At 38.4% G+C, this 26,605-nt stretch overlaps 1 protein-coding gene across 1 annotated transcript; it reads left to right on the top strand.

Moving 5' to 3' along the window:
• Positions 1 to 956: 956 nt before the first annotated feature.
• LOC133575716 (uncharacterized) lies at positions 957 to 25,200 on the top strand. The gene is made up of 3 exons (XM_072912157.1): positions 957 to 1,228; positions 16,019 to 16,273; positions 22,300 to 25,200. The coding sequence occupies exons 1-3, from the start codon at positions 1,120 to 1,122 to the stop codon at positions 23,865 to 23,867; spliced, it is 1,932 nt and encodes a 643-aa protein (XP_072768258.1). The 5' UTR covers positions 957 to 1,119; the 3' UTR covers positions 23,868 to 25,200.
• The last annotated feature ends 1,405 nt before the right edge of the window (positions 25,201 to 26,605 follow it).

Raw genomic sequence — 26,605 nt, 5'->3', positions numbered from 1 at the left:
CATCTATCCATCCATCCATCCATTTTCTACCGCTTATTCCCTTTGGGGTCGCGGGGGGCGCTGGAGCCTATCTCAGCTACAATCGGGCGGAAGGCGGGGTGTAGATATCTATCTATATATATATAAATATATATATATATATATATATATATATATATATATATATATATATATATATATATATATATATATATAAATATATATATATATATATATGTATATATATATATATATATATATATATATATATATATAGAAATAAAAAATAAATATATATATATATATATGTATGAAATACTTAACTTGGTGAATTCTAGCTGTCAATATACTCCTCCCCTCTTAACCACGCCCCTCCCTACCCCAGACCACGCCCCCAACCCCCACCTCCCGAAATCGGAGGTCTCAAGGTTGGCAAGTATGCTTTCTTTTGTAATGTGATGATTGTGTTGTGATTGTTTTACATGTATGTCCCCAGACCTTTATGCAATATAAAAGTGAGAGAAAATAGCTGAATTGTTTGTGGAAGGATGGTTTTCTTTTTACAAATTTACATTTGTGGAATAAAAAAAAACAAAAAACATTGTTGTGTTTTAAAAAAAAATTTACCTTATTTTTCTTTTTTAACATCCCCAAAACAATATCAATATCAACAATTTCAATCAAAGTTCGGAGTGTCAGGCAAAAGCCAATATTGTACATTTACTTTGCATACATTCATAAAATAAACTGTTTATTTTGTTTCCCTATCACAGAACGAACAAGTGTTGTCTTCAATTGCATAACAACATCCTAAAAATTATTTTAAGTGGTCAATTCCGTCTTTTTTTTGTTAAATGAACTCCTTTGCTTTTGGAAGAATGGAAACGTTCAAGATATGAGTATTATTTTTTTTTGTTCCAGAGAAAGAGCTTCTTATGTCGTCATTTCCGGCCCCTCCCCTAAATGAAAGAAGAAACGCCCCCTCCGTGACTCATCACATTTGGGCTCGTCACTACTTGCAGCTAGCTTAGCTTGCTAGTTAGCTTAGCTTGTTAGCTGCTAACAACGAGACGCGCAGGTTACCTTTACGTCGCCAAGTAGGGAACTAATGTGAGTGTAAAGTGTTGTGATTGTGTGAAAATGTGCGAAAGAACGATAGCAAAGTACGAGGAGGAACTTTGTCCGACAAAAGAGGAACAGGAGCGACAACATCAACTCACGGACGCTCAAGTTGTGTTACACAGAACAGGTTTGTTGACTTCTTACTCTCACATCTTTACTAACTTTATATTTCATTAGTAACACTTTTCTTCAATATATTGTGTATAAGAAGTTGTGTTGTGAGGATGATGCATTCCGTCTGACGTAATTGTCGTGTTCTGTCCAATTTAACTACCCGTAAAGATGAGTTACATATCCCAGTCCATTTGTACAATAAACTGTTAAACTTCAATTCTAGTCTCATCACTTTATACAGATAGTTAATAAGACAAAATAACCTGGGAGGACTTTGCCCTTTTAAAAGGGAAATCCTGAACATAATCATGGCGTCAGGGCAGTATTAAAGGCCTACTTAAACCCACTACTACCGACCACGCAGTCTGATAGTTTATATATCAATGATGAAATCTTAACATTGCAACACATGCCAATACGGCCGGGTTAGCTTACTAAAGTGCAATTTTAAATATCCTGCTGAAAACGTCTCGGTATGATGACGTCAGGGCGTGACGTCACGGATTGTAGAGGACATTTTGGGACAGCATGGTGGCCAGCTATTAAGTCGTCTGTTTTCATCGCAAAATTCCACAGTATTCTGGACATCTGTGTTGGTGAATTTTTTTTGCAATTTGTTCAATGAACAATGGAGACAGCAAAGAAGAAAGCTGTAGGTGGGAAGCGGTGTATTGCGGGTAGCTGCAGCAACACAAACACAGCCGGTGTTTCATTGTTCACACTCCCGGAAGATGACAGTCAAGCTTTACCATTGGCCTGTGGAGAACTGGGACAACAGAGACTCTTACCAGGAGGACTTTGAGTTGGATGCGCAGACACGGTACCGTGAGTACGCTTCCAAACATTTGATCGCTTGCCCGTACCTGCGTGCCGCTATGTGCATGTCACGTACGTAACTTTGGGGAAATATATGTGCTGTATGAACTTTGGGGAGGTGAACGGTACTTTGGACTGTGGGATTGAGTGTGTTGTGCAGGTGTTTGAGTTGTATCGGCGGGTTATATGGACGGGAGGGGGGAGGTGTTTGTTATGCGGGATTAATTTGTGGCATATTAAATATAAGCCTGGTTGTGTTGTGGCTAATAGAGTATATATATGTCTTGTGTTTATTTACTGTTTTAGTCATTCCCAGCTGAATATCAGGTCCCACCCGCCTCTCACAGCATCTTTTTATTTATTTTTTTTATTTTTATTAAATAAACATAGAAAAAAACACACGATACACTTTCAACTAGTGCATCAACCCAGAAAAAAAACCCTCCCTCCCCTATTCACACTCACACACACCCACTCACACAAAAGGGGTTGTTTCTTTCTGCCAACAATACTCTGGTTTCCACAACATGGACATCACTTCTGCAAGGGACACAACACAGTCCCTGAAGCACACTTGATTGTTTGTGCTGCTGGTCCACTAACATTTTCATTTAATTACTATTTTTTCTTTCTTTTTTCTCCCTTATGTAATTATTTTTATATTGTTTACTTTCCTTTTTATCCAAGAAAATATTTATTTATCTTATCTATAAAAAAATAAAAAAAATAAATAAATAAATAAAAAAGGAAAGAAAGGACCTTATCTTCACCAGACCTGGTTGTAAATGAAATTAGCTTCGTTTAAAGGTTGTTGTTTTGTTTTTTTAAACCAGGTCCAGTCCAGATAATGTCCAAGTCGGGTCCAGCAACACACACCTTCATTCATGTACACTGAGAAAAAAAAAGAAAAAAAAAAACTGAAAATTTTGAACACAACAGATTGCATATAATCTATAAACAAAATTACATTTTAAAAACAAAAACAAAAAAAGTATGTACAGTCCAGCTTATGTTCAGGTCACTAAAAGTTAGGGAATACAACAACAGATAGCATATAATCTATAAATAATTACACTTTCAACATAAGCCTTTGAGGACTTCCCATCTTTTTTTATGTTTTTTGGCATCATTATCGTTTTCAACCATGTAACTTTCTAAAGTTAAAAAATACTGAACAAATGTTTTAAAGAAAGTAATACTAAGTGAATATCTGTTTTTGGCCTTAAAAATAAACCTTTTACCGAGTACTATAATTAAATTGATTAAATCATGATTGTCAATGAACTCTCCCAAAATAACAGAAACCACATCAAGCTTCATAAACAAACCAATCCTTAAACACATTTTTTCAACTTCCACCCAAAAAGAAGACACAATATGACAATACCAAAACAAATGCAGGGTGGATTCAGACTCCTGACAACAAAATCGGCAGTCATCTGACTCTGTCATATTCCATAATTTTAACATTTTCCCCGTGGGTAAGAAGTTATAAATAATTTTAATTTGAAAATAACGATTTTGCACATCAATAGTAGTTTTATAGATTAGTTTGAATATGGCATCCCACGGCAACGGGCAGTCAAAAAAGTCCTCCCATTTTCCAAATGTGTTGTATGGGGCAGCCTTCAAATATTTCTTTATTAAATAAAACTTATATATTTTTCTATTTATTTTAGTTCCTTTTTGCCAACTCGAATTTCTTATTAGAGGTTTACAAACTAATAATTTAGTAGTTCCATAATTAATTATTTGTTTCCATCTTTTCCCAATGACTCCAGTTAGTTGATTAAATGAAAAACTTGAGCAAGCATCACCATACATAGTTATAAATTCTTCATACTTCATAATCTACTCAGTGGCCTAGTGGTTAGAGTGTCCGTCCTGAGATCGGTAGGTTGGGAGTTCAAATCCCGGCCGAGTCATACCAAAGACTATAAAAATGGGACCCATTACCTCCCTGCTTGGCACTCAGCATCAAGGGTTGGAATTGGGGGTTAAATCACCAAAATGATTCCCGGGCGCAGCCACCGCTGCTGCCCACTGCTCCCCTCACCTCCCAGGGGGTGATCAAGGGTGATGGGTCAAATGCAGAGAATAATTTCGCCACACCAAGTGTGTGTGTGACAATCATTGGTACTTTAACTTTAACTTTAACTTTTAATCTTACCATTCTCATTTATAATATCATTGACAAAAATGATTCCTCTTTCAAACATATTTTTCCAAAAGAAAGGCTTTCCATCTATTACAATATTAGAGTTCATCCATATTATCTGCTGCAAAATATCGTCTCTTTTTTCTGGCACATAAAATTGAAAACACCACCATGGGTGGATTGTTTCCTTTATGAACCCCGCCATGTTTCCCAGCAGACTCTCTACATAAGAAAAATGGGAGGGGATCACTTGTAAAAAAGGATACAATTTCTTTTGATAAAATACATGTTTTTTGTCCAACAGGACACTTGTGTACCACTCAGTGTTGAAATACATCTTTGGAACAATTGATGCTTTTAAAGACAGACACATAGCTTCAAGGTTGAGAAGTTTCAGGCCCCCATATTCATACTCATTGTACAAAACCTTTCTTTTAATCTTTTCTGGTTTTCCGTCCCAGACAAAATCGAAAAAAATCGACCCTCCGCTCATAAACCTTAAAAAAGTTTTGTGATGGAGCTGGTAATGACAAAAACAAATAAATAAATTGAGGAACAATTAACGAGTTGACAATAGATATTTTACCATACAAGGTTAAGGATTGCCTGGTTGTGTTGTGGCTAATAGAGTGTATATATATATGTCTTGTAGAGATGCGCGGTTTGCGGACACAACCGCGGAGTCCGCGGATTATCCGCGGATCGGGCGGATGAAATTTAAAAAAATAAGATTTTATCCGCTCGCGGGTCGGGTCGGGCGGATTAATTAGATTTTTTTTATTTTTTATTTTTTTTTTGCGGGTGGCAGTTAAACCAATTGGGAAATATATATACATAGTTAAATGTTGTTACCCACATACGAAAAACGAGCAGGCACCTGCAGCATATGCCACAACAGAAGAAAAAAAAAAAAAGAGATTGACACTTTTACGGAGCGGAGGGACGCCTCGCCGGGGTCCGGGACCGAGGCTCCTTCCCCCGAGAGGGCCCCACCGGGAGCCGTAGCTGAGGCGATCCGCGAGAAGGGCCCGACGCACGTCCAGGGTCACTACCGCGCCCACCGCACCGACACCCCGCCTTGTCCGCTTTCGCCGCGGCCGGCGTCACGCTCAGCAGGTAAGCAGCTTACCTGCCCGCCACCCCCGTGGCCGGGGGCTCGTAACATGGGTCACTCCGCGCGCTCCGCCCGCGCAGCTTACCTGCTTGCTCGCAAAATGATTATTAGCATTCAGACAGGTTAAAATGTTGCTAAAACCATCACTTTTCTATCAGTCACAGTGACTTTTCAAAACAAAAATATTACAGCAAAAATCATATGGGTTGATTGACATGTTTATTCTGTAAGCTAACTTCAATAGTTTGAAATTATTTTGACAGTTAATGCCAGTTATCCTGTCAACCTTTCACAAGACTTCAATTTGTTAATTGAAAGTATAAATAGTATAAACACTTTTAACAGTATGTCGTGCTGTGAAATACAGCCGACAGGATGGCGCAACAAACACAAAGCAAGGCCATGCTGCAGGAGAACAAAGGACTTCTTTCATTTAAGGTTTGTGATAAACCATCAAACTCATTCGTTAAAAGGACTCTATAGTAATATAAAGCGAATTTTTCTGGACATTATGATGCAAGAAAAGTTTATTTTTGGGATCGCGATCACCGCGTAATGATTTTTAAAGGTTGCATTACATTATTAACTGTCCCATGTGATCAGCCAGTGCGATTGGAAGTCCATGCTCAATTATTGCCTCCGTAAATAAAACTTCGGCATTTATCACATCCAAAGAATCTGTTTGGGCGACGAAAAACGTTGAAAGTTTTCCACTTGTATCGCTAGCAACGGCATTAGACTTGTGTTTTTTTGTCCCAACGTGGTCTTTTACATCGCTAATTCCTCCGTGTCCGATCGAAAAATCTTGTCTGCACAAGGTGCAATTCGCGTAGTTTTCACCCTTTTTTTTTTTTTTTTATTAATATTAGATATATAACAACGGGCGGATGGCGGGCGGATGCAGTTCTGATCAAACGTTACATCGGGTGGATGGCGGATGGTTGACGACTTTCTGCCGCGGTTGCGGATGAAATAAATTGCCTATCCGCGCATCTCTAATGTCTTGTGTTTATTTACTGTTTTAGTCATTCCCAGCTGAATATCAGGTCCCACCCGCCTCTCTCAGCATCTTCCCTATCTGAATCGCTCCCACTGCCCTCTAGTCCTTCACTCTCACTTTCCTCATCCACAAATCTTTCATCCTCGCTCAAATTAATGGGGAAATCGTCGCTTTCTCGGTCCGAATCGCTCTCGCTGCTGGTGGCCATGATTGTAAACAATGTGCAGATGTGAGGAGCTCCACAACCTGTGACGTCACGCTACTCGTCTGCTACTTCCGGTACAGGCAAGGCTTTTTTATCAGCGACCAAAAGTTGCGAACTTTATCGTCGATGTTCTCTACTAAATCCTTTCAGCAAAAATATGGCAATATCGCGAAATGATCAAGTATGACACATAAAATGGACCTGCTGTCCTCGTTTAAATAAGAAAATCGCATTTCAGTAGGCCTTTAAAAGAGCAGAGCTGATGCAACCAGCTGCCACTCAAGCAGTGCCGTTTCTACATACAGCAGGCATGTGATTTTTCCGTCTAAAGTCGTAATTCCGTCTTTTTTAATCTCGGGGAGAAAAAAAAAATCTCCCGTTTTTCGGGGGGTTTTTCGACCCTAAATCAAGATTCGAGACGTAGTTTATATTACGCCGTAGTTGATTGGTTGATATGTTCCTTGTGACCAATCAGGACATCTGTTATGAATGATGACGTTAATAACGTCATCATTCACAGTGGTTATTACCGCCATTTTCCATATGTAAACGAAGTCGGTTCTCGAGAGAAAGGACGCTTTACGAGTAAAAGAAATTGATAAACATGTCAAAAATAAGTTTCGATGGGACTGGATGGAAAGGGAAATCACTGATATTGTTGGGAAGAAGGAAGTTACGACTTTGTTCTGTGATTTTATTCGGAAAATCGATCGTCCCGGAAAGGTTTTGTGCACGTGGTGTCATGATAATATTGACTATGGATCACAAGGTTTCAAGGCTTTGGAAGTACATGCGAAACGCCAAAAACATATGAAACAACTTGAAGCAAGGTATGTTCTATTAATGATGTTTTCATGTCTTTAAACACTAAAATATTTTCTTCAAATGCTGCTGTCTTTGTTAATTTTAGCATGTTAAATTGGTGAAAAACCAGGAGCTTCCCTTGTCCCCCAGACCCCCGGAAATTTTTTCAGTCTTTTTCATTGTGGTCAAATCACATGCCTGATACAGCTACAAAAGTAAAACAACAAAAAATAATTTACCGATAATATATATTGTGCACACGATTGCAATTGATTTAATTTAAGTCTGAATGTCATTAAAACAGTTAGCTCCATCATTTGACACTTCTTCCACTCCCGTCCTTGCACGCTACACTGCTACAACAAAGATTATAATAATAATAATAATAATAATAATGGATTAGATTTTATATCGCGCTTTTCTATTATTAGATACTCAAAGCGCTCACAGAGAAGTGGGAACCCATCATTCATTCACACCTGGTGGTGGTAAGCTACATTTGTAGCCACAGCTGCCCTGGGGTAGACTGATGGAAGTGAGGCTGCCAGTTTGAGACCAAGAAGGAAACCCACTGACATAGCAATTTATTGATGATGGTAAGAATTAAATTATTAGGTTTATTTTCATTTATATCGATCCCGGGCTATGATTGCATTAATATTTTAATACCTCTGGACATCGTATTTAATTATTTTTAATACCACTTAAGACCTTTCTTTAATGACCCACAAAAACCCTGCAAAAGCTCTTCAATTCAAACAAATGTGGACCGATCGATACAAAAATCGACAGTAACAATACCAAGTATGTCAATATAAGGTCGATACAGTGTTTGATCGATATTTTGTATTATATATATTCTGTTGATTTTGTTATTGTTTACAAACTCAGTAAAAAAGGAAGACTTTAAGGGCATAAACCAAATGATTTAATTCACAGCCATATTTAAATATTCAATTGATATTCTAACACCACCATCCTGTGTTTTTGTCTGATTATGATTCGGAACAAAAATGTAATCATTGAATGATCTTGAAAAATGTAAATATCAGTATCCGCATTGGTATGACCGATACTGCTCCTGTAACTACTTGGTACTGGATCGATACCTACATTTGTAGTATCAGCCAAAACTAAAGTATCAAACAACAAAACAAGTGCTTATTACATTTGAACAAAACAGAAGAATAAGTGATTAGCAGTTAGCAGTTAGCTCCATCTTTTGACACTTCTTCCACTCCCGTCCTTGCACGCTACACCGCTACAACAAAGATGGCGGGGAGAAGACGCTGTAGAAGGTGAGCCACGTAAATAAGACCGCCTTCAAAACGGCACATCCTGAAGCCCATCCATCCATTTTCTACCGCTTATTCCCTTTGGGGTCGCGGGGGGCGCTGGAGCCTATCTCAGCTACAATCGGGCGGAAGGCGGGGTACACCCCGGACAAGTCGCCACCTCATCGCAGATGAGGTGGCGACTGAAGCGATTTAGAAAAAAACAAAAAGACCCCTTTAATGCGCCTTTTGTATGAAAATAGACCTGACCAGACCCGCTCATCAGCAGTGCGCCTTATAATCCAGAGCACCCTATGGTCCGGAAAATACGGTACCTTGAAATAGACTTATCTTCAACTTTCTCTTCTTAGTTTTGCCTCCCAAAATAAGAAGAGAAGGAAACACACACACACTGGCAATTTCAAAATAAAAACAAAGCACTGAGGATTTAAGGAAAAATCCCACATTTGAGTCGTCCACACCGGAGAATAACTAAATATTGTTGAACAAAAAAATATGGAACTGAAAAATAAAACAAAAAAGATCACAAAAACCAATATTTGGAAAATGACATAGATCCAGATACGAATGTTTTCTCCCACATCAGTAATAATTGTTTTTATTACACAGACAAACAATATAATAGCAACATTAAGTGTGATAACAAATTGTCAATTATTCATTTTAATAGCAGAAGCCTGTACGCAAATTACAACAATGATTCACTTTTTCACTTCAAAGTGATCGCTGTCACAGAAACATGGATTGATGATAAAAAAGGAATAGATTTTGATCTGGAAGGATATGAACTAAACTACATCAACAGAAGCAACAAATATGGAGGAGGAGTAGCTGTGTACGTGATGAAGAACCTGAACTACAACGTGGTAAAAAACATTTGCTATAGATAATATCTTAGAATGTATAACCATTGAAATATGTCAGGAAAAAAGCAAACACATATTTATCAGTTGTTTATAGAAAATCACCTAAGTCAAGTATAGAAACATCTGAAGATTGGATCAAGGCAAACTACATGGACAATGGTCAAAAAATAATGTTCTTAAGTGGTGACTTTAATATTGACTTATTGAACCTTAACAAGCAAAAGTCCATTGATGACTTCATTGATACAAAGTACAGCATCAGTTTATATCCTAAAATCACAAAGCCAAGCCGAATCACAGGACACTGTGCCACACTTATTGATCATATCTTTACCAATGATTTTGATAACAACACTACAAGTGGTCTACTTATAACCAACGTTAGTGATCATCTGCCAGTTTTCACAATATATGATGGAAACTACAAGAAGAAGAACATGGAAGACAAAAATACATTTCGAAGACTATGCACACAGAAGAGGATAATTGCTTTCAAAAAAGAGCTAGAAAAGCTAAATTGAGACAATGTGTACAATGAAAATGATGTTGATGACGCATATGAACATTTCTTAAAAACAATCATAATACTTTATGACAAACATTGTCCATGGAAACAACTCAGTAGAAAGCAGAAAGAGAACAATCAATAATGGATGACAAAAGGATTAAAACATGTTTGTAAGAAGAATGCATTATATAGAAAATCTATAACACAAATAACTACAGAAGCAGAAAATAAGTATCAAAACAAGCTAACTAGCATACTACGAACATGTAGAAAATAAGATTACAGTCATTTATTAGACAAGAACAAAAGCAATATGAGAGCAACATGGGGCATCCTAAATAGCATTATTAAAAATGGCACTAAGAGGGGTTACCCCCAATACTTCTCAGACGGAAACAAAAATAATGACAACATGAAGGAAGTAGTTGAAAGCTTCAATAATTATTTTGTAAATATTGGACCAAAATTGGAGGAAAGGATTCCAGACCCAGTTTCAACTGAGGACTATAACGACACCATAGATAGAAATCCCAATTCAATGTTCCTCAATAATGTGACACAGGAGGAAGTAGTTAAAATTGTGAAAAAATGCAAATCTAAGACTTCAATCGATTGTAATGTAACTGATATGGAAACGATCAAAAAGGTTGTAGAAGAGATCTCAGGACCATTCATGTATCATTTCAAACAGGCAAATTCCCAAACAAAATGAAAATAGCTAAAGTTGCACCAATTTATAAGACTGGAGACAAACATCAATTTACAAATTATAGACCTGTTTCTTTACTTCCATAACTTTCTATAATCATTGAAAACCTGTTCAGTAACAGATTAGAGAGTTCAACAAACAAACATAGAATACTAGATGAGAACCAATATGGATACAGAGCTAATATTTCAACTTTGATGGCTTTAATTGAAATTACAGAAGAAATTACCAATGCAATAGATGTTAAAAATGTGCAGCAGCAGTGTTTATGGATCTAAATAAAGCATTTGACACAATTAATCACAATATTTTAATCAAAAAATTGGAACCATATGGCATCAGAGGGTTGGTCTTAAACTGGGTTAGAAGTTACTTACCGGTAACCAACAGGAAACAATACGTGAAGCTAAGCCAACACACATCTACAACACTAAATGTAGCCCAGGGATCAATACTAGGACCTAAATTATTCAATCTATATACAAATGACATTTGTAAAGTTATAAAATATTTAAAGTTAGTATTATTTGCAGATGATACAACAGTGTTTTGTTTAGGAGAAAACACACAGAAGTTAATACAAATAATAACAGAAGAAATGAACAAATTAAAAAGATGGTTTGACAAAAACAGACTATCTTTGAATCTCAGTAAAACTAAAATAATGCTATTTGGTAACAGTAGAAGGGAAAGTCAAAAACAAATACAAATCGGTGGAATAGAAATTGAAAGAGTAAATGATACCAAAGTTCTAGGTATAATGATTGATGATAAAATGAACTGGAAATATCATGTAAAAAAAATATACATCATAAAGTAGCAAGAAACACGTCAATAATGAATAAAGCAAAACATGTTCTAGACCAGGGGTCTGCAACCTGCGGCTCCAGAGCTGCATGCGGCTCTTTAGTGTCGCCCTAGTGGCTCCCTGGAACTTTTTCAAAAATGTATGAAAAAAGAAAAAGATGGGGGGAGGGGAGGGAATATATTTTTGTTTTAATAGGGTTTCTGTAGGAAGACAACATGACACAAACCTCCCTAATTGTTAGAAATCCCATTGTTTTTATTAAACATGCTTCTCTGATGAGAGTTTTTGGCAAGCGCCGTTTTGTCCTACTAATTTTGGTCGTCCTTGAACTCACCGTAGTTTGGTTTACATGTATAACTTTCTTCAACGATGCCAGAGAAAGACGTGTTTTATGCCACTCGTTCTTTTGTCTCATTTTGTCCACCAAATGTTTTATGCTGTGCGTGAATGCACAAAGGTGAACTTCGTTGATGTTATTGACTTGGGTGGAGCGCTTATCAAACATATTTGGTCATGACTGCAAGCTAATCGATGCTAACATGCTATTTAGGCTAGCTTTATGTACGTATTGCATCATTATGCCTCACTTGTAGGTATATTTGAGCTCATTTAATTTCCTATGTCCTCCTGTGTATTTAATTTATATCTGCATTTCTCATGGCATATTATCTGTATGTAATATTGGCTGCATTTCCGATAGTTGTTTGTGTGCCATGTTGTTCCAGACCACAGCAAACGTAACCCAGCTTGCATCGATTGTTATAAATCCATCAGAAGAAGACAGCCCGCCATTTCCTTTAACTTGGACACACACGTCTATACCTTTGGCCATTCTAAGCCAGTAATTTCCAGGAATTATCTCACCTTCTAAGAAGCCTGCGTTTGATTAATGTTTTCCGATGTCAAAATGTCTATCAGCGAAGATTTGTGTCATCCTCCGACACGTAGTCATTTTGATAGTAGGTTAATTTAGCTAATATAGACACTTACATCATGTGTTGCCTTCATTATATCACTTATAAAAGGCTTTTTATTTTTTGCGGCTCCAGACAGATTTTTTTTTTTGTATTTTTGGTCCAATATGGCTCTTTTAACGTTTTGGGTTGCCGACCCCTGTTCTAGGCCAACAATCACTTCATATCCTCTACTGCTCGCTTGTGTTACATATCTGAGTAATTGGGCAGATAAATTGGGAAATAACTACAAAAGTAGACTTCATTCATTAACGGTGTTACAAAAAAGATCAGTTATAATAATACATCATGTTGGATATAGAGAACATGCAAACCCTTTAATCATTGAATCAAAAATACTGAAATTCCACCACATAGTCAATTTGCAAACAGCTAAAATGATACACAAAGCAAACTATAACCTGCTAGCCAAGAATGTACAACAATTATTCTCAACAAAAGAGGAGAAATATAATCTTAGAGGAACATGTAATTTAAAACATTTGTACGCACGTACAACACTTAAGACCTTCAGTATATCAGTATGTGGAATTAAATGATGGAATGGATTAAGCAAATAAATCAAACAATGTACTAATATAATCCACTTCAAGAAACTCTTCAAAGTTAAAAAGTTTACAAAGTACAAAGAATAAAAAAAGTTAAAGTACCAATGATTGTCACACACACACACTAGGTGTGGCGAAATTATTCTCTGCATTTGACCTATCACCCTTGTTCACCCCCTGGGAGGTGAGGGGAGCAGTGAGCAGCAGCAGTGGCTGCATTCGGGAATCATTTTTGGTGATTTAACCCCCAATTCCAACCCTTTATGCTGCGTGCCAAGCAGGGAGGTAATGGCTCCCATTTTTATAGTCTTTGGTATGACTCGGCCGGGGTTTGAACGCACGACCGACCGATCTCAGGGCGGACACTTTAACCACTAGGCCACTGAGTAGGAAGTAAGAAGATCCAAGATGAACATTCTGAATTTATTTCATTCATCCATTCATTTTCTAGATAATCTTATTCATCTCACCATATGAAATATAACTTACTTCACTCATTATTATTTTTTTATTTTTAATATTATTTATGTAGTATATTATAAATACATTGACAACAGGAAGTGAACAAAAGTTTTTGCAACTGCTATGTGAAGGAAAAGGGGTAGGATTAAATAAGCTCTGCTTCTTCCTACTCCTTTTCCAACATGTTGAATAGAGAAACTGGAAATTGTGATGCATCATGTTGTATACATGCATGTGTGATGTATCATGTTGTATGCATGCATGTGTGATGTATCATGTTGTATGCATGCATGTGTGATGTATCATGTTGTATGCATGCATGTGTGATGTATCATGTTGTATGCATGCATGTGTGATTTATCATGTTGTATGCATGCATGTGTGATGCATCATGTTGTATGCATGCGTGTGTGATGTATCATGTTGTATGCATGCATGTGTGATGTATCATGTTGTATGCATGCATGTGTGATGCATCATATTGTATGCATGCATGTGTGATGTATCATGTTGTATGCATGCATGTGTGATGCATCATGTTGTATGCATGCATGTGTGATGTATCATGTTGTATGCATGCATGTGTGATGTATCATGTTGTATGCATGCATGTGTGATGTATCATGTTGTATGCATGCATGTGTGATGTATCATGTTGTATATATGCATGTGTGATGTATCATGTTATATGCATGCATGTGTGATGTATCATGTTGTATGCATGCATGTGTGATGTATCATGTTGTATGCATGCATGTGTGATGTATCATGTTGTATGCATGCATGTGTGATGTATCATGTTGTATGCATGCATGTGTGATGCATCATGTTGTATGCATGCATGTGTGATGTATGCATGCATGTGTGATGCATCATGTTGTATGCATGCATGTGTGATGTATCATGTTGTATGCATGCATGTGTGATGCATCATGTTGTATGCATACATGTGTGATGCATCATGTTGTATGCATGCATGTGTGATGCATCATGTTGTATGCATGCATGTGTGATGCATCATGTTGTATGCATGCATGTGTGATGCATCATGTTGTATGCATGCATGTTCCAAATAAACACAAAGTCAAAATTAACATAATCTCAAAAAATTGTATGAAACTTGACAGAATATATTTAAGAAATACAATTAATAAGTTAATAAAAACATAACATTGAGTGACTAATATAAGTAATATTAATAATTAAGATAGAAAACAACACAATGAATGATAATTGATAGTAGTTATTTTTTCACTGGAGAGATTAGTCTGTACGATGCAGCCAATATAGGTAATCTCAGTTTTGTTTGTTATAATATTGTCACCCACTTTGACTGTGAAGTTATTTACTTTTCTGAGGTTAGGAATTGACCCAAAGACCTGTGTACTTGCAAGTACCAAGGGCGAGTCTTAATGTGCCAGTTTGTCGTTGAAAGCCTTGCTAGTCTAGGTTTTGAGGATTGTAGCTTTGCTTGTTTTGTGGCCTTCAGCCTCGGTTCTGTTCTTTACGGGTACAGAAAATGATGGAATGATCACTTAAGCCGCATACAGTAGTTCCACTTGTGGTGATCTTAGACTGGTGAGAAGTAACAACGAGGTCTATGAAGGTTTAAAAGGACTCACTCACCCTGGTAGTTTGCTTAATGAGCTAAGTGAGGCAATGTTGGTGGCACAGCTTAGTGAAGGTTTTAAAAATGGATGCATCCTTTCAGGACATATCTGTGTTCCAGTCCCCAAGAAGATGTAAACCTGTATCAACATGTTTACACAAAACTCACACACTCACCAAAAATATTTTATCCTGTAATCAAATCTAATTAAAGTTATAATTTCACTTCCTGATTCGGACCTACATGCATCAATAAGTGGAAGTAAACATTTATTTTCAATAACCAAAGTAGTCAACACTTGATTTATTAAAAGAACATAAAGGTGACTGACTTTGCTTCAACGTGTCGTAGATGGTCTCAAATTCCTAAAGAGGAATTGTTGATGGAGATACTCCGTAAAACAGCACATAGTAAAACATGTTTTGGTAAAAGTTCCTTTTTGCCCAGCCAACAAAATGAACACAAAAAAGTATTTTGCACGATGACAAAAACATACCATGAATGTTTTTTAATTGATTCCGGAATGAAGATTTTTTTTATATTTCCATGATATTGAAGTTATGGTAATGACTATGTCATTACAAGATCGTGGTTAAGTTTACAGATACATTTTAGGTGTCATAGACTGTATACAAAATAAAATAGTTACACAGTGGGTGTAAAGTTAAGAATGCCTCAATCAATGCTGCCTCGTACTTATAAAAAAATCCCCCCCATCAAATTCCCAAGTCTGTTTTTGTACTCACTGTACCACTTTTGAATTAATTTTAGGAAAAAAGGAGGTATTTCTCGTGTTTTTATGGGTTGTTTTCCTACACACTTTTAACACAACACACGGAAAAACAAAAATAATGTCATTGTGTTAACAGTGTCAGTCCAAAACTATTTCTATTCTCTCTTTATCTCATTTACTTATTTACCCAACAGACGTCCAGCAGCCCCCTCACATTAAAGAAGAAGAGGAGGATCCACAGCCGCCCCACATTAAAGAGGAAGAGGAGGATCCACAGTATCCCCACATTAAAGAGGAAGAGGAGGAAGTGTGGATCACTCAGGAGAGAGAGTGTCTTCTAGGGCAGGAGGAGGATGCTGTCAGCAAGTTTCCACTGACTGTTGTCTCTGTGAAGACTGAAGAGCATGAAGACAAACCACCTGAGTCCTCACAGCTTCATCACAGTCCAAGTAAGCACATATCATTTTATTCTCAGGGCATTCAATCCATCACAACTGGACTGTTCACTTTGTCTTAGAAGACGTTTGTCCTCTCATCCAAGTAGGCTTCATCACTTCATGCTCATAGACTTAAAGTCTTAAATCGAATCACTGGAATTTGGAGGGGAACTGCACTTTTTTGGGGATTTTTTTCTATCGTTCACAATCATTATAAAAGACATGACGATGGATATGTATATCTTTTAAAATCACATTCTAACTCATAAATGTAAATAAAAGTCCACTTGCAATGGAGCCAATGGGAGGTCCTCTATAACCATCCAAAAAGTGCCAACAATACTCCATTTGCATTTTGTGGCTTGAATAGCAAGCAAGTATTAGTGATATTGTTATTATAAGTGCTAACGCAGACTAACTATTTATAGCTTGTGTGTCTATGTTGACATCACCGGCTGGTGAGCTCCTTCCTCACCTCGGTGCTGGTGAAAGATTATTCCAGATCATGAATCGTGCCTCTCACCTGGGTAGTAGAAGGATGAGGACGTACTCTGACAAGTTGGTACCCTTTGACAGCCAATTTAGACACAAAAAGACACTTGGCTTTACCCCCCTTTTCCGTGCGATGATTGAGTCATTCTTTATTTAAACGGGAATATAACTCGATTCTATCAGTCTGCGTTATAGTGACAGCAGACATTGTACAGTAAATATTGTATTATTATTATTGACTCTCATGAAGTCTGCAGTGTGTAATATTCAGTGATGTTTAAAAAAAAGCGAACGTCGTGATGCGTTTTTGAAATTAATGCGCTTATGAGCAAAAATATGTAAATATTACATCTTTTTAAAAATGTACCTGTTACTAAATGACATATATACCTACTGCATGTACATAAAACCTTAATGGAGGTGTTTGGATGTTTTTTAAGTTCTTTGTAGGCAGAATAGTGCGACTCTAATAGCCTTTATTGTAAACAGATTTTGATCACATTTATTTACTATTTAGAATGCATAACAAAGAAAAATATGTGTTCTTGATAGGCAAAATTAAAAAAAAGAAGTGCGGTTTCCTTTTAAGTGAAGTGAAGTATATTTATTTAGCGCTTTTCTCTAGTGACTCAGAGCACTTTACATAGTGAAAGCCATTATCTAAGTTACATTTAAACCAGTGTGGGTGGCACTGGGAGCAGGTGGGTAAAGTACCTTGCCCAAGGACACAACGGCAGGGCCTAGGATCGAACCTGGAACCGTCGAGTTGCTGGCACGGCCGCTCTTCCAACCGAGCCACGGCGGCCTCAGAGTGTATTAAATTCTATCAATATCTCGTAAAAATCGTAAATACATCCTAGAAATGTCTCAATAATTCCATTAACAATATTTTTAATTAGGAACTTTCTAATGTAACGTGTTTCTATCTACACTTCTGTTAAAATGTAATAAGCACTTGTTTTGTTGTTTGATACTTTAGTTTTGGGTGATACTACAAATGTAGGTATCGATCCAGTACCAAGTAGTTACAGGGGCAGTATCGGTCATACCAATGTGGATACTGATATTTACATTTTTCAAGATCATTGAATGATTACATTTTTGTTGGCAATCATAATCAGACAAAAACACAGGATGGTGGTGTTAGAATATCAATTGAATATTTAAATATGGCTGTGAATTAAATCATTTGGTTTATGCCCTTAAAGTCTTCCTTTTTTACTGAGTTTGTAAACAATAACAAAATCAACAGAATATATATAATACAAAATATCGATCAAACACTGTATCGACCTTATATTGACATACGTCAAAATCGTCGATTTTTGTATCGATCGGTCCACATTTGTTTAAATTGAAGAGCTTTTGCAGGGTTTCTATGGGTCATTAAAGAAAGGTCTTAAATGGTATTAAAAATAATTAAATACGATGTCCAGAGGTATTGAAATATTAATGCAATCGTAGCCCGGGATCGATATAAATGAAAATAAACCTAATAATTTAATTCTTACCGTCATCAATAAATTGCTATGTCAGTGGGTTTCCTTCTTGGTCTCAAACTGGCAGCCTCGCTTCCGTCAGTCTACCCCAGGGCAGCTGTGGCTACAAATGTAGCTTACCACCACCAGGTGTGAATGAATGATGGGTTTCCACTTCTCTGTGAGCGCTTTGACTATCTAATAATAGAAAAGTGCGATATAAAATCTAATCCATTATTATTATTATTATTATTATTATCTTTGTTGTAGCGGTGTAGCGTGCAAGGACGGGGGTGGAAGAAGTGTCAAAAGATGGAGCTAACTTTTTTAATGGCATTCAGACTTTACTTCAATCAATAACGGAGCAGCATCTCCTCATCCGTGGCTCACTAGTGCAACAACAACGCCGGAAATGTGTCCCGGGAAAAACTGTGCGACCTGAACTCTAATAACCAAAGTTCCTTGGGTAAATGATGTAAACTCACTACACCGGTATGTTTTAGCGCTTTCATGGCGAGTTTACTGACAGATATAAGTAAGAACTTTACACTACTTTATATTAGAAATGGCAACAACAGAGGGTGAATGTCCCATAACAAGAAGATAGAGAAAAAGAAGAAGCTTAGATAGACTATGGAATCGGCACAGATTACAGTGGCGGATTTGCGCACATTTTCAGGATTTATGCAGATCCCGAATACACAACGGCAGGTACCAGAAGGTAAGAAAAGTTGGTTTTGCTAATATTGTGAAACAAAACGCCAGATAATGTCTGCTAATTGGTGCCATGTTGCGGTCCTTATACACACACCATAGTAATACTTGTATCTCTGACTAGGGTAGCCGTAATGGGCCCACAATCCACAAAGTCGTACTAAAACATTTTGACAGATTTTTGAGTGCCGTGTGTAATGTTCTTTATTTTCAATGGAACATTTATAGTTTTGTTGTTGTTTACTGGCGTCATACTGCAGTCTACGCATAGATTTTGTGTGACTACCATCTACCGTATTTTTCGGTGTATAAGTCGCACCGGAGTATAAGTCGCACCTGCCGAAAATGCATAATAAAGAAGGAAAAAAACAAATAAGTCGCACTGGAGCCCGGCCAAACTATGAAAAAAACCTGCGACTTATAGTCTGAAAAATACGGTACTGGTCACACTTATCATTACACCATGTACTCTCATGAAGTGCAGCCGCTGCTGAGCCTTCTTAGTGATAGCAGTAGTGTTCTCTGGCCAGGAGATGCTGTCAGAGATAAGGACACCAAGAGACCGGAAGGTGTGGACCTTCTCCACACACTCACCCTTTATCTAGAGGGGGGCGAGGTCAGTGCTGTGTTTTCTGAAGTCCACGACGATCTCCTTAGTTTTCTTGGTGTTCAGAGCAAGGTTTTTCTCTGAGCACCAGTCTTGACAACTTCCGGACCTCCTCTCTGTAGGCTTCCTCGTCCCCCTTTCAGATGACCGTAGTGTGGTCCGCGAAGTTCACTATGTCAGGTTCAAACACTGATGACATCTGTTAATCAGACCAGAAGCAAGGAATCACGCAGAGACAGATTTAAATTTGGCTCATATGAGGAGACATGTGTTTTGGGCTGTATTCTAGTTACAGATCCAAACTACGTTCTAAAAGTCCAACCCGCGTGCTTCCTCTATTTATTTGGAAGGACCCTGTTGCATCACTGAAGCTGTCGCTGAGGGAAGGGGGTAATCTCGACAACTACACTTAGACACAATATATGATTATAGAATAAATGAAAATTAGTTGACCTAGGTGATATCGCCTTGTCTCTGCTCTGTCTGTGTCACGGCGGTGTTCGGCCTTGGCAGTCAGCAGGCCAAGTCTGGACACAACACTGATAGAGACGGCTGGCAATCTTTTGGACAGATACAGAAATCTAACTTGAGCACAATAGCTAATAACTATAGCAACAGAGTTTAAGCATAGTAAAGTTGTGTGATAACTTTACACATAATTATTTTAACAACTATGAGGTTGTTGTTGTGGGTCGAACTGCAGTCGTAGGTGTAGAGGCAGTACAGAAGAGGGCTCAGCACACAGCCCTGTGAGGAGCCGGTATTCAACGTGCGGTTGGAGGAGAGGTGGGGGCCGACTTCTGGGGCCAGTTGGAGAGAAAGTCTTTAACCCAGGCACAAGTGAGGGGTGGGGAGGCCGAGAGTGTCCAGTTTTGTAATAAGGATGTCCGATATTATTGTATTAAAGGGGAACATTATCACAATTTCAGAAGGGTTAAAATCATTAAAAATCAGTTCCCAGTGGCTTATTTTATTTTTCGAAGTTTTTTTTCAAAATTTTACCCATCACGCAATATCCCTAAAAAAAGCTTCAAAGTGCCTGATTTTAACCATCGTTATATACACTCGTCCATTTTCCTGTGACGTCACATAGTGATGCCAACACAAACAAACATGGCGCATAGAACAGCAAGCTATAGCGACATTAGCTCGGATTCAGACTCGGATTTCAGCGGCTTAAGCGATTCAACAGATTACGCATGTATTGAAACGGATGGTTGTAGTGTGGAGGCAGGTAGCGAAAACGAAATTGAAGAAGAAACTGAAGCTATTGAGCCATATCGGTTTGAACCGTATGCAAGCGAAACCGAAGAAAACGACACGAAAGCCAGCGACACGGGAGAAAGCGAGGACGAATTCGGCGATCGCCTTCTAAACAACGATTGGTATGTGTTTGTTTGGCATTAAAGGAAACTAACCACTATGAACTAGGTTTACAGCATATGAAATACATTTGGCAACAACATGCACTTTGAGAGTGCAGACAGCCCAATTTTCATCAATTAATATATTCTGTCGACATACCCTCATCCGCTCTCTTTTCCTAAAAGCTGATCCGTCCAGTTTTGGAGTTGATGTCAGCAGGCCAGGGAAGCTAGGGTCGATATTCTTCTCTTGATCATCTTCAGTGGCATAAGGGACGGTGTGAGCCAAGACATCCAGGGGGTTTAGCTCGCTCGTCTGCGGGAACAAACCATTGTTTGCCGTGCTACCGAGGTCCTTTGTCCCTGAATTGCTCACACACTCCGGCAGATTCAATGGGGGTCTGGCGGCAGATTTCTTTGACTTTATGGTTGGAAATGCATCTGCTTTGAGTGTCGCAGGATATCCACACATTCTTGCCATCTCTGTCGTAGCATAGCTTTCGTCGGTAAAGTGTGCGGAATAAACGTCCAATTTCTTAAAGTCCCCTGCAATAATGTGAACACCATCCGGGTGGACCCGCTGCTGTTCGTTTACGGTGTTCAGCAGGAGAGAGAGCGCTGTGTTCACGTTGGCGTCGGGTGGGATGTAAACAGCCGTGACGATCACTACAGTTAGCTCTCTCTTAGAGACATGTACTCGAGGTCTGGGGAACAGTGTTGATCTATGATTGTCCCGTTTTTACACCAGTTATCATGCACGTAAACACAGAGACCCCCTCCTCTGCTCTTACCGGAGTTCACAGTCCTGTCCCAGCGGAGCAAAGTGCGGCCTGCTAGCATTGGGGATCCTCGGGTGAAGCCACTTTTCAGTGATGGCCAAAACACCGCAGTCACGAACATAGCGATTTCCAGCAAGTTTTAATTCCAGGTCGTCCGTTTTATGCACCAGGGATCTGGCATAGCAGAGAAAGAGGCTCAGTAGAGGTGGCTTGTGTGGTTGTATCTTTAGCCGTAGCATAACACCGGCCCTACAGCCCCGTTTCTGCTTCCTCTCCCTTCTCCGACTGCGCCGCCTACCAGACCCGATAACAATCCACGGAGAGCCCGGCGATCTCGCTATGTCTTCTGGGATGTTGTGCGTGTAGTGAAAGTCTCCGGAGACCGAAATCTGGTATTGGACGCCGATATCCAAAAGTGTCTAGCAGGTGTACTGAGTATACACAGAACCGATAGTGAAAGCACAGGTAAGAAAGAAGAGCAGTGTGTTTGTTTTCAGGCCAATTCATATAATAACTTGTTATTTTAAGTACATGTAAACTTACTGAATGTCTCATGTGACTGAGCAAATCTGGACATTTCTCTTTGTCATTTTGTGTCCTGCAGACGTCTGTGAAGAACAACTTCTGCCTGAAAAACAGGAGAGTAGCTTCAGGATGGTGAAGGAGGATCCATCAAAGAGGAAGACCAGGCGCCACACACCCTCTGGTGTCTCCTTTTCTTCTTTGACACAGACCCTGCCCTTTAAAAAGGAAGAGGAAGACTCACTGACCCCCCACATTAAAGAGGAAGAGGAGGAACACAGCATCAGTCAGCCTAAATGGTTGGTGGAGTTCCCAGTGACTGGTGTCCCTGTGAAGAGTGAAGATGATGAGGTCAAAGGTGAAAGTGAGGAGAAGAGCAGCAGCTCAACACAACACATGACAACAGAAGCTGATGGAGACCACTGTGGAGGATCACAAGCAGACAAGCTCTTAGCTCCACTATCAGATAGTGAGGACACAACGTCACACTCTCCTGACACTGATGATGAAGACTCTAAAGATGATAAGACATGTCACACTGACAACACTCACTTCAAATGTTCTCACTGTGACAAAACCTTCAAATACCGTAGTCATCTGAAAACACACATGAGAAAACACACCGGAGAAAAACCTTTTATCTGTTCAATATGTGGTAAAGGTTTTGCAGCAAATCGATATTTGCAAGTACACGTGAGAACACACACTGGTGAAAAACCTTTTATCTGTTCATTCTGTGGTCAAGGTTTTGCACACAGTTTATATTTGCAAAAACACAAAACAATACACACTAAAGAAAAACCTTTTATCTGTTCAATCTGTAGTAAAGGTTTTGCACAAAGTGGCAATTTGAAAGTACACATGAGAACACACACTGGTGAAAAACCTTTTATATGTTCAATCTGCGGTCAAGGTTTTGCACACAGTGTATATTTGAAAAAACACAGAACAAGACATACTAAAGAAAAAACTTTTATCTGTTCAATCTGTAGTAAAGGTTTTGTAGAAAGTGGCAATTTGAAAGTACACATGAGAACACACACTGGTGAAAAACCTTTTTCCTGTTCAATCTGTGGTAAAGGTTTCGTAGAAAGTGGCAATTTGAAAGTGCACATGAGAAGACACACTGGTGAAAAACCCTTTCCCTGCTCAATCTGTGGTAAAGGTTTTGTACAAAATGCCACTTTGAAAGTACACATTAGAACACACACTGGTGAAAAACCGTTTTCTTGTTCAATCTGTGGTAAAGGTTTTGTACAAAATGACACTTTGAAAGTACACATTCGAACACACACTGGTGAAAAAAAATTCCCTTGTTCAATCTGTGGCTTATCTATTTCAAGGAAGGATAATTTGAAAGTGCACATGAGAACGCACACTGGCAAAAATACTTTTTCCTGTTCAATCTGTGGTAAAGGTTTTGCACAAAATCAGAGTTTGAAAGTACACATGAGAATACACACTGGTGAAAATTCACATTGCTGTTCAATCTGCAACAGAAGCTTTTGTGGACGATCAAACCTTGTAAGACACATGAGAAAACACACAGGAGAGAAAGTGTTGAGTTGCAGTGTGTGTGGTGAAAGATTCTTTTATAAGTACCAGTGTGAGAAACACAAGTGTGCTGGTGAGAACAGCAGCAGCAAATGAAACTGCAGGATTTGAAATAAACTTTAATTTGGACTTTCTAACAACATCAGCACATATAACATGTGTGACATTGTTGTTTTTGTAACAATCTTTTTAATATGCTTCTATATTTATAGATGTTATTTTATATTAGTGCTTTTTTCAGTCAAGTACATGCATTAATATGCAACATTGTGTACTTTTATTCAAAAATGAACAGAACAATTTGACTGAAAAGGTGAGAGTAAACACTACAATACATATTTTACATTCAATAAACATTTTATGTGTATATATATATTCATCATGGGACGGTATAGCTTGGTTGGTAGAGTGGCCGTGCCAGCAACTTGAGGGTTCCAGGTTCGATCCCCGCTTCCGCCATCCTAGTCACTGCCGTTGTGTCCTTGGGCAAGACACTTTGCCCACCTGCTCCCAGTGCCACCCACACTGGTTTAAATGTAACTTAGTTATTGGGTTTCACTATGTAAAGCACTTTGAGTCAATAGAGAAAAAGCGCTATATAAATATAATTCACTTCATCATACAATTTTAGACCTATTCATGACAGTGTTTTTTATAGGTGTTTGAAATATTGAAGCGTTACATAGTTTTATTTCTAATTGTCAATAATCCAATAGATTAGCTCCTTTATATGATATACATATGTACTGGTTCACATCTGAAACATCTTCTGGACCACTTCAGGAAGCATATTATTATTTACTTTATACATCATTTGAACAGTCGTCTATTATTAACCTTTAAAATGTGTGACTTTAGGAATTATTTGTTGGGTCTCTATAATCCATTTTATTAATTATCTTTATTAATCTCTTTTGTAATATGATGATTGTGTTGTGATTGTTTTATATGTATGTACCCAGACATAGAATTGGGTAAAAAAAAAAAAAAGTGAGATAAAATGACAGAATTGTTTGTGGAAGGATGGTATTGTTTTTACAAACTTACATTTGTGGATAAAATTTAAAAAAATTCATTATTGTGTTTCAAACATTTTTTATGTTTTTTGTTTTTTTTAACATCTCCAAAACATTATCAATTTCAGAAAACAAGTTTGGAGTGTCAGGCAAAAGCCAATATTGTACATCATCCCACAAAGATTCACTTTGCATACATTCATAAAAACAATTTATTTAGTTTCCCTATCACAGAAAGTACAAGTATTGTCTTCAATTGCAAAACAACATCCTGAAATTATTTTAAGTGGTCAATTCTGTTGTTTTTTTTATTTTATTTTTTATGAACTTCTTTGCCTTTGGAAGAATGGAAACTTTCAAGTTATGAGTATTTTTTGTTTGTTTGTTTTGTTCCACAGAAAATACAGCAAATAAGAAATATTAAAAAATTGTCTATTTTCAGAGTTTCAAATCTGTAATATTGTGTCCATCCACCAAAAGCCCAGAAAAGAGTAGAATATTCTGAACGAAAACCTTTTTAATTTTTATAAAATAATTTCGTCTATTTGCAGATCGTACTTAATGAAATCTTAAAATATTATAATACTTTTATCACTCAATAAGTGCATCAGCGACCAAATGCCTTTTTCAAACCATTAGAGTTGCCAACACCCAGACTTTGAAATAAGGGACATCTCGCGGGCGGTCGGAGCATTTTTGGTGTCACTTATAAAATTTGGTGTCCCCTATTTAAATGCTTAGAAAATGCTTAGAAAAATGAACTTTACACCTCCACTGTTGCACTTACTGTAAGTCCTATTCATACCATAATCACAAGAAAATTGTATTCTTCAATCATACATTTGTTTTTTCAAAATGTGCAAAACAGAGGGGGAAAAAATCAAAAAACCCAATTGGGATGGGTGCTGGATCAAAAAAGGAACACTTACAAGAACAAGAAAGAAAGAAAGGTCCGCACACACCGCCACAGCAGTGTGAAAAAGGGTGCTTGCTCGAAACGTCATACTTAAATAAAATCAATCCTGATCGATGTAAAATGGGCAAAACAAAAAATTTGCGGTTTCTTCAAAATCATTTGCCTTTAAACAGCTGGCACACAAGGACCAAACAGAAAGGTTGATAATATGTGTCACACCCCGGCTCGGGTGAAGGTAATGTAACCTTTGCAAACCAGACTTTCAAATCAAGGATGGCAAGGCACGCAGTTGGTAACAGTTTACAAACCATCCATCCATCCATCTTCTTCCGCTTATCCGAGGTCGGGTCGCGGGGGCAGCAGCCTAAGCAGGGAAGCCCAGACTTCCCTCTCCCCAGCCACTTCGTCCAGCTCTTCCTGTGGGACCCCGAGGCGTTCCCAGGCCAGCCGGGAGACATAGTCTTCCCAACGTGTCCTGGGTCTTCCCCGCGGCCTCCTACCGGTCGGACGTGCCCTAAACACCTCCCTAGGGAGGCGTTCGGGTGGCATCCTGACCAGATGCCCGAACCACCTCATCTGGCTCCTCTCGATGTGGAGGAGCAGCGGCTTTACTTTGAGCTCCCCCCGGATGACAGAGCTTCTCACCCTATCTCTAAGGGAGAGCCCCGCCACCCGGCGGAGGAAACTCATTTCGGCCGCTTGTACCCGTGATCTTGTCCTTTCGGTCATAACCCAAAGCTCATGACCATAGGTGAGGATGGGAACGTAGATCGACCGGTAAATTGAGAGCTTTGCCTTCCGGCTCAGCTCCTTCTTCACCACAACAGATCGATACAGCGTCCGCATTACTGAAGACGCCGCACCGATCCGCCTGTCGATCTCACGTCGATCGTGAGATCGAC

Source organism: Nerophis lumbriciformis, linkage group LG33 (genome assembly GCF_033978685.3).
Source record: "Nerophis lumbriciformis linkage group LG33, RoL_Nlum_v2.1, whole genome shotgun sequence".
NCBI classification, from domain to species: domain Eukaryota; kingdom Metazoa; phylum Chordata; class Actinopteri; order Syngnathiformes; family Syngnathidae; genus Nerophis; species Nerophis lumbriciformis.
This window is presented reverse-complemented; position numbering and strand designations above follow the sequence as displayed.

Bases quoted from the DNA above. Each gene is read 5' to 3' on its own strand.
- LOC133575716 (XM_072912157.1), top strand. From the start codon at position 1,120: ATGTGCGAAAGAACGATAGCAAAGTACGAGGAGGAACTTTGTCCGACA. The intron at 1,229-16,018 runs GTTTGTTGACTT...TTTACCCAACAG, and splicing joins AGTTGTGTTACACAGAACAG to ACGTCCAGCAGCCCCCTCAC. The intron at 16,274-22,299 runs GTAAGCACATAT...TGTGTCCTGCAG, and splicing joins ACAGCTTCATCACAGTCCAA to ACGTCTGTGAAGAACAACTT.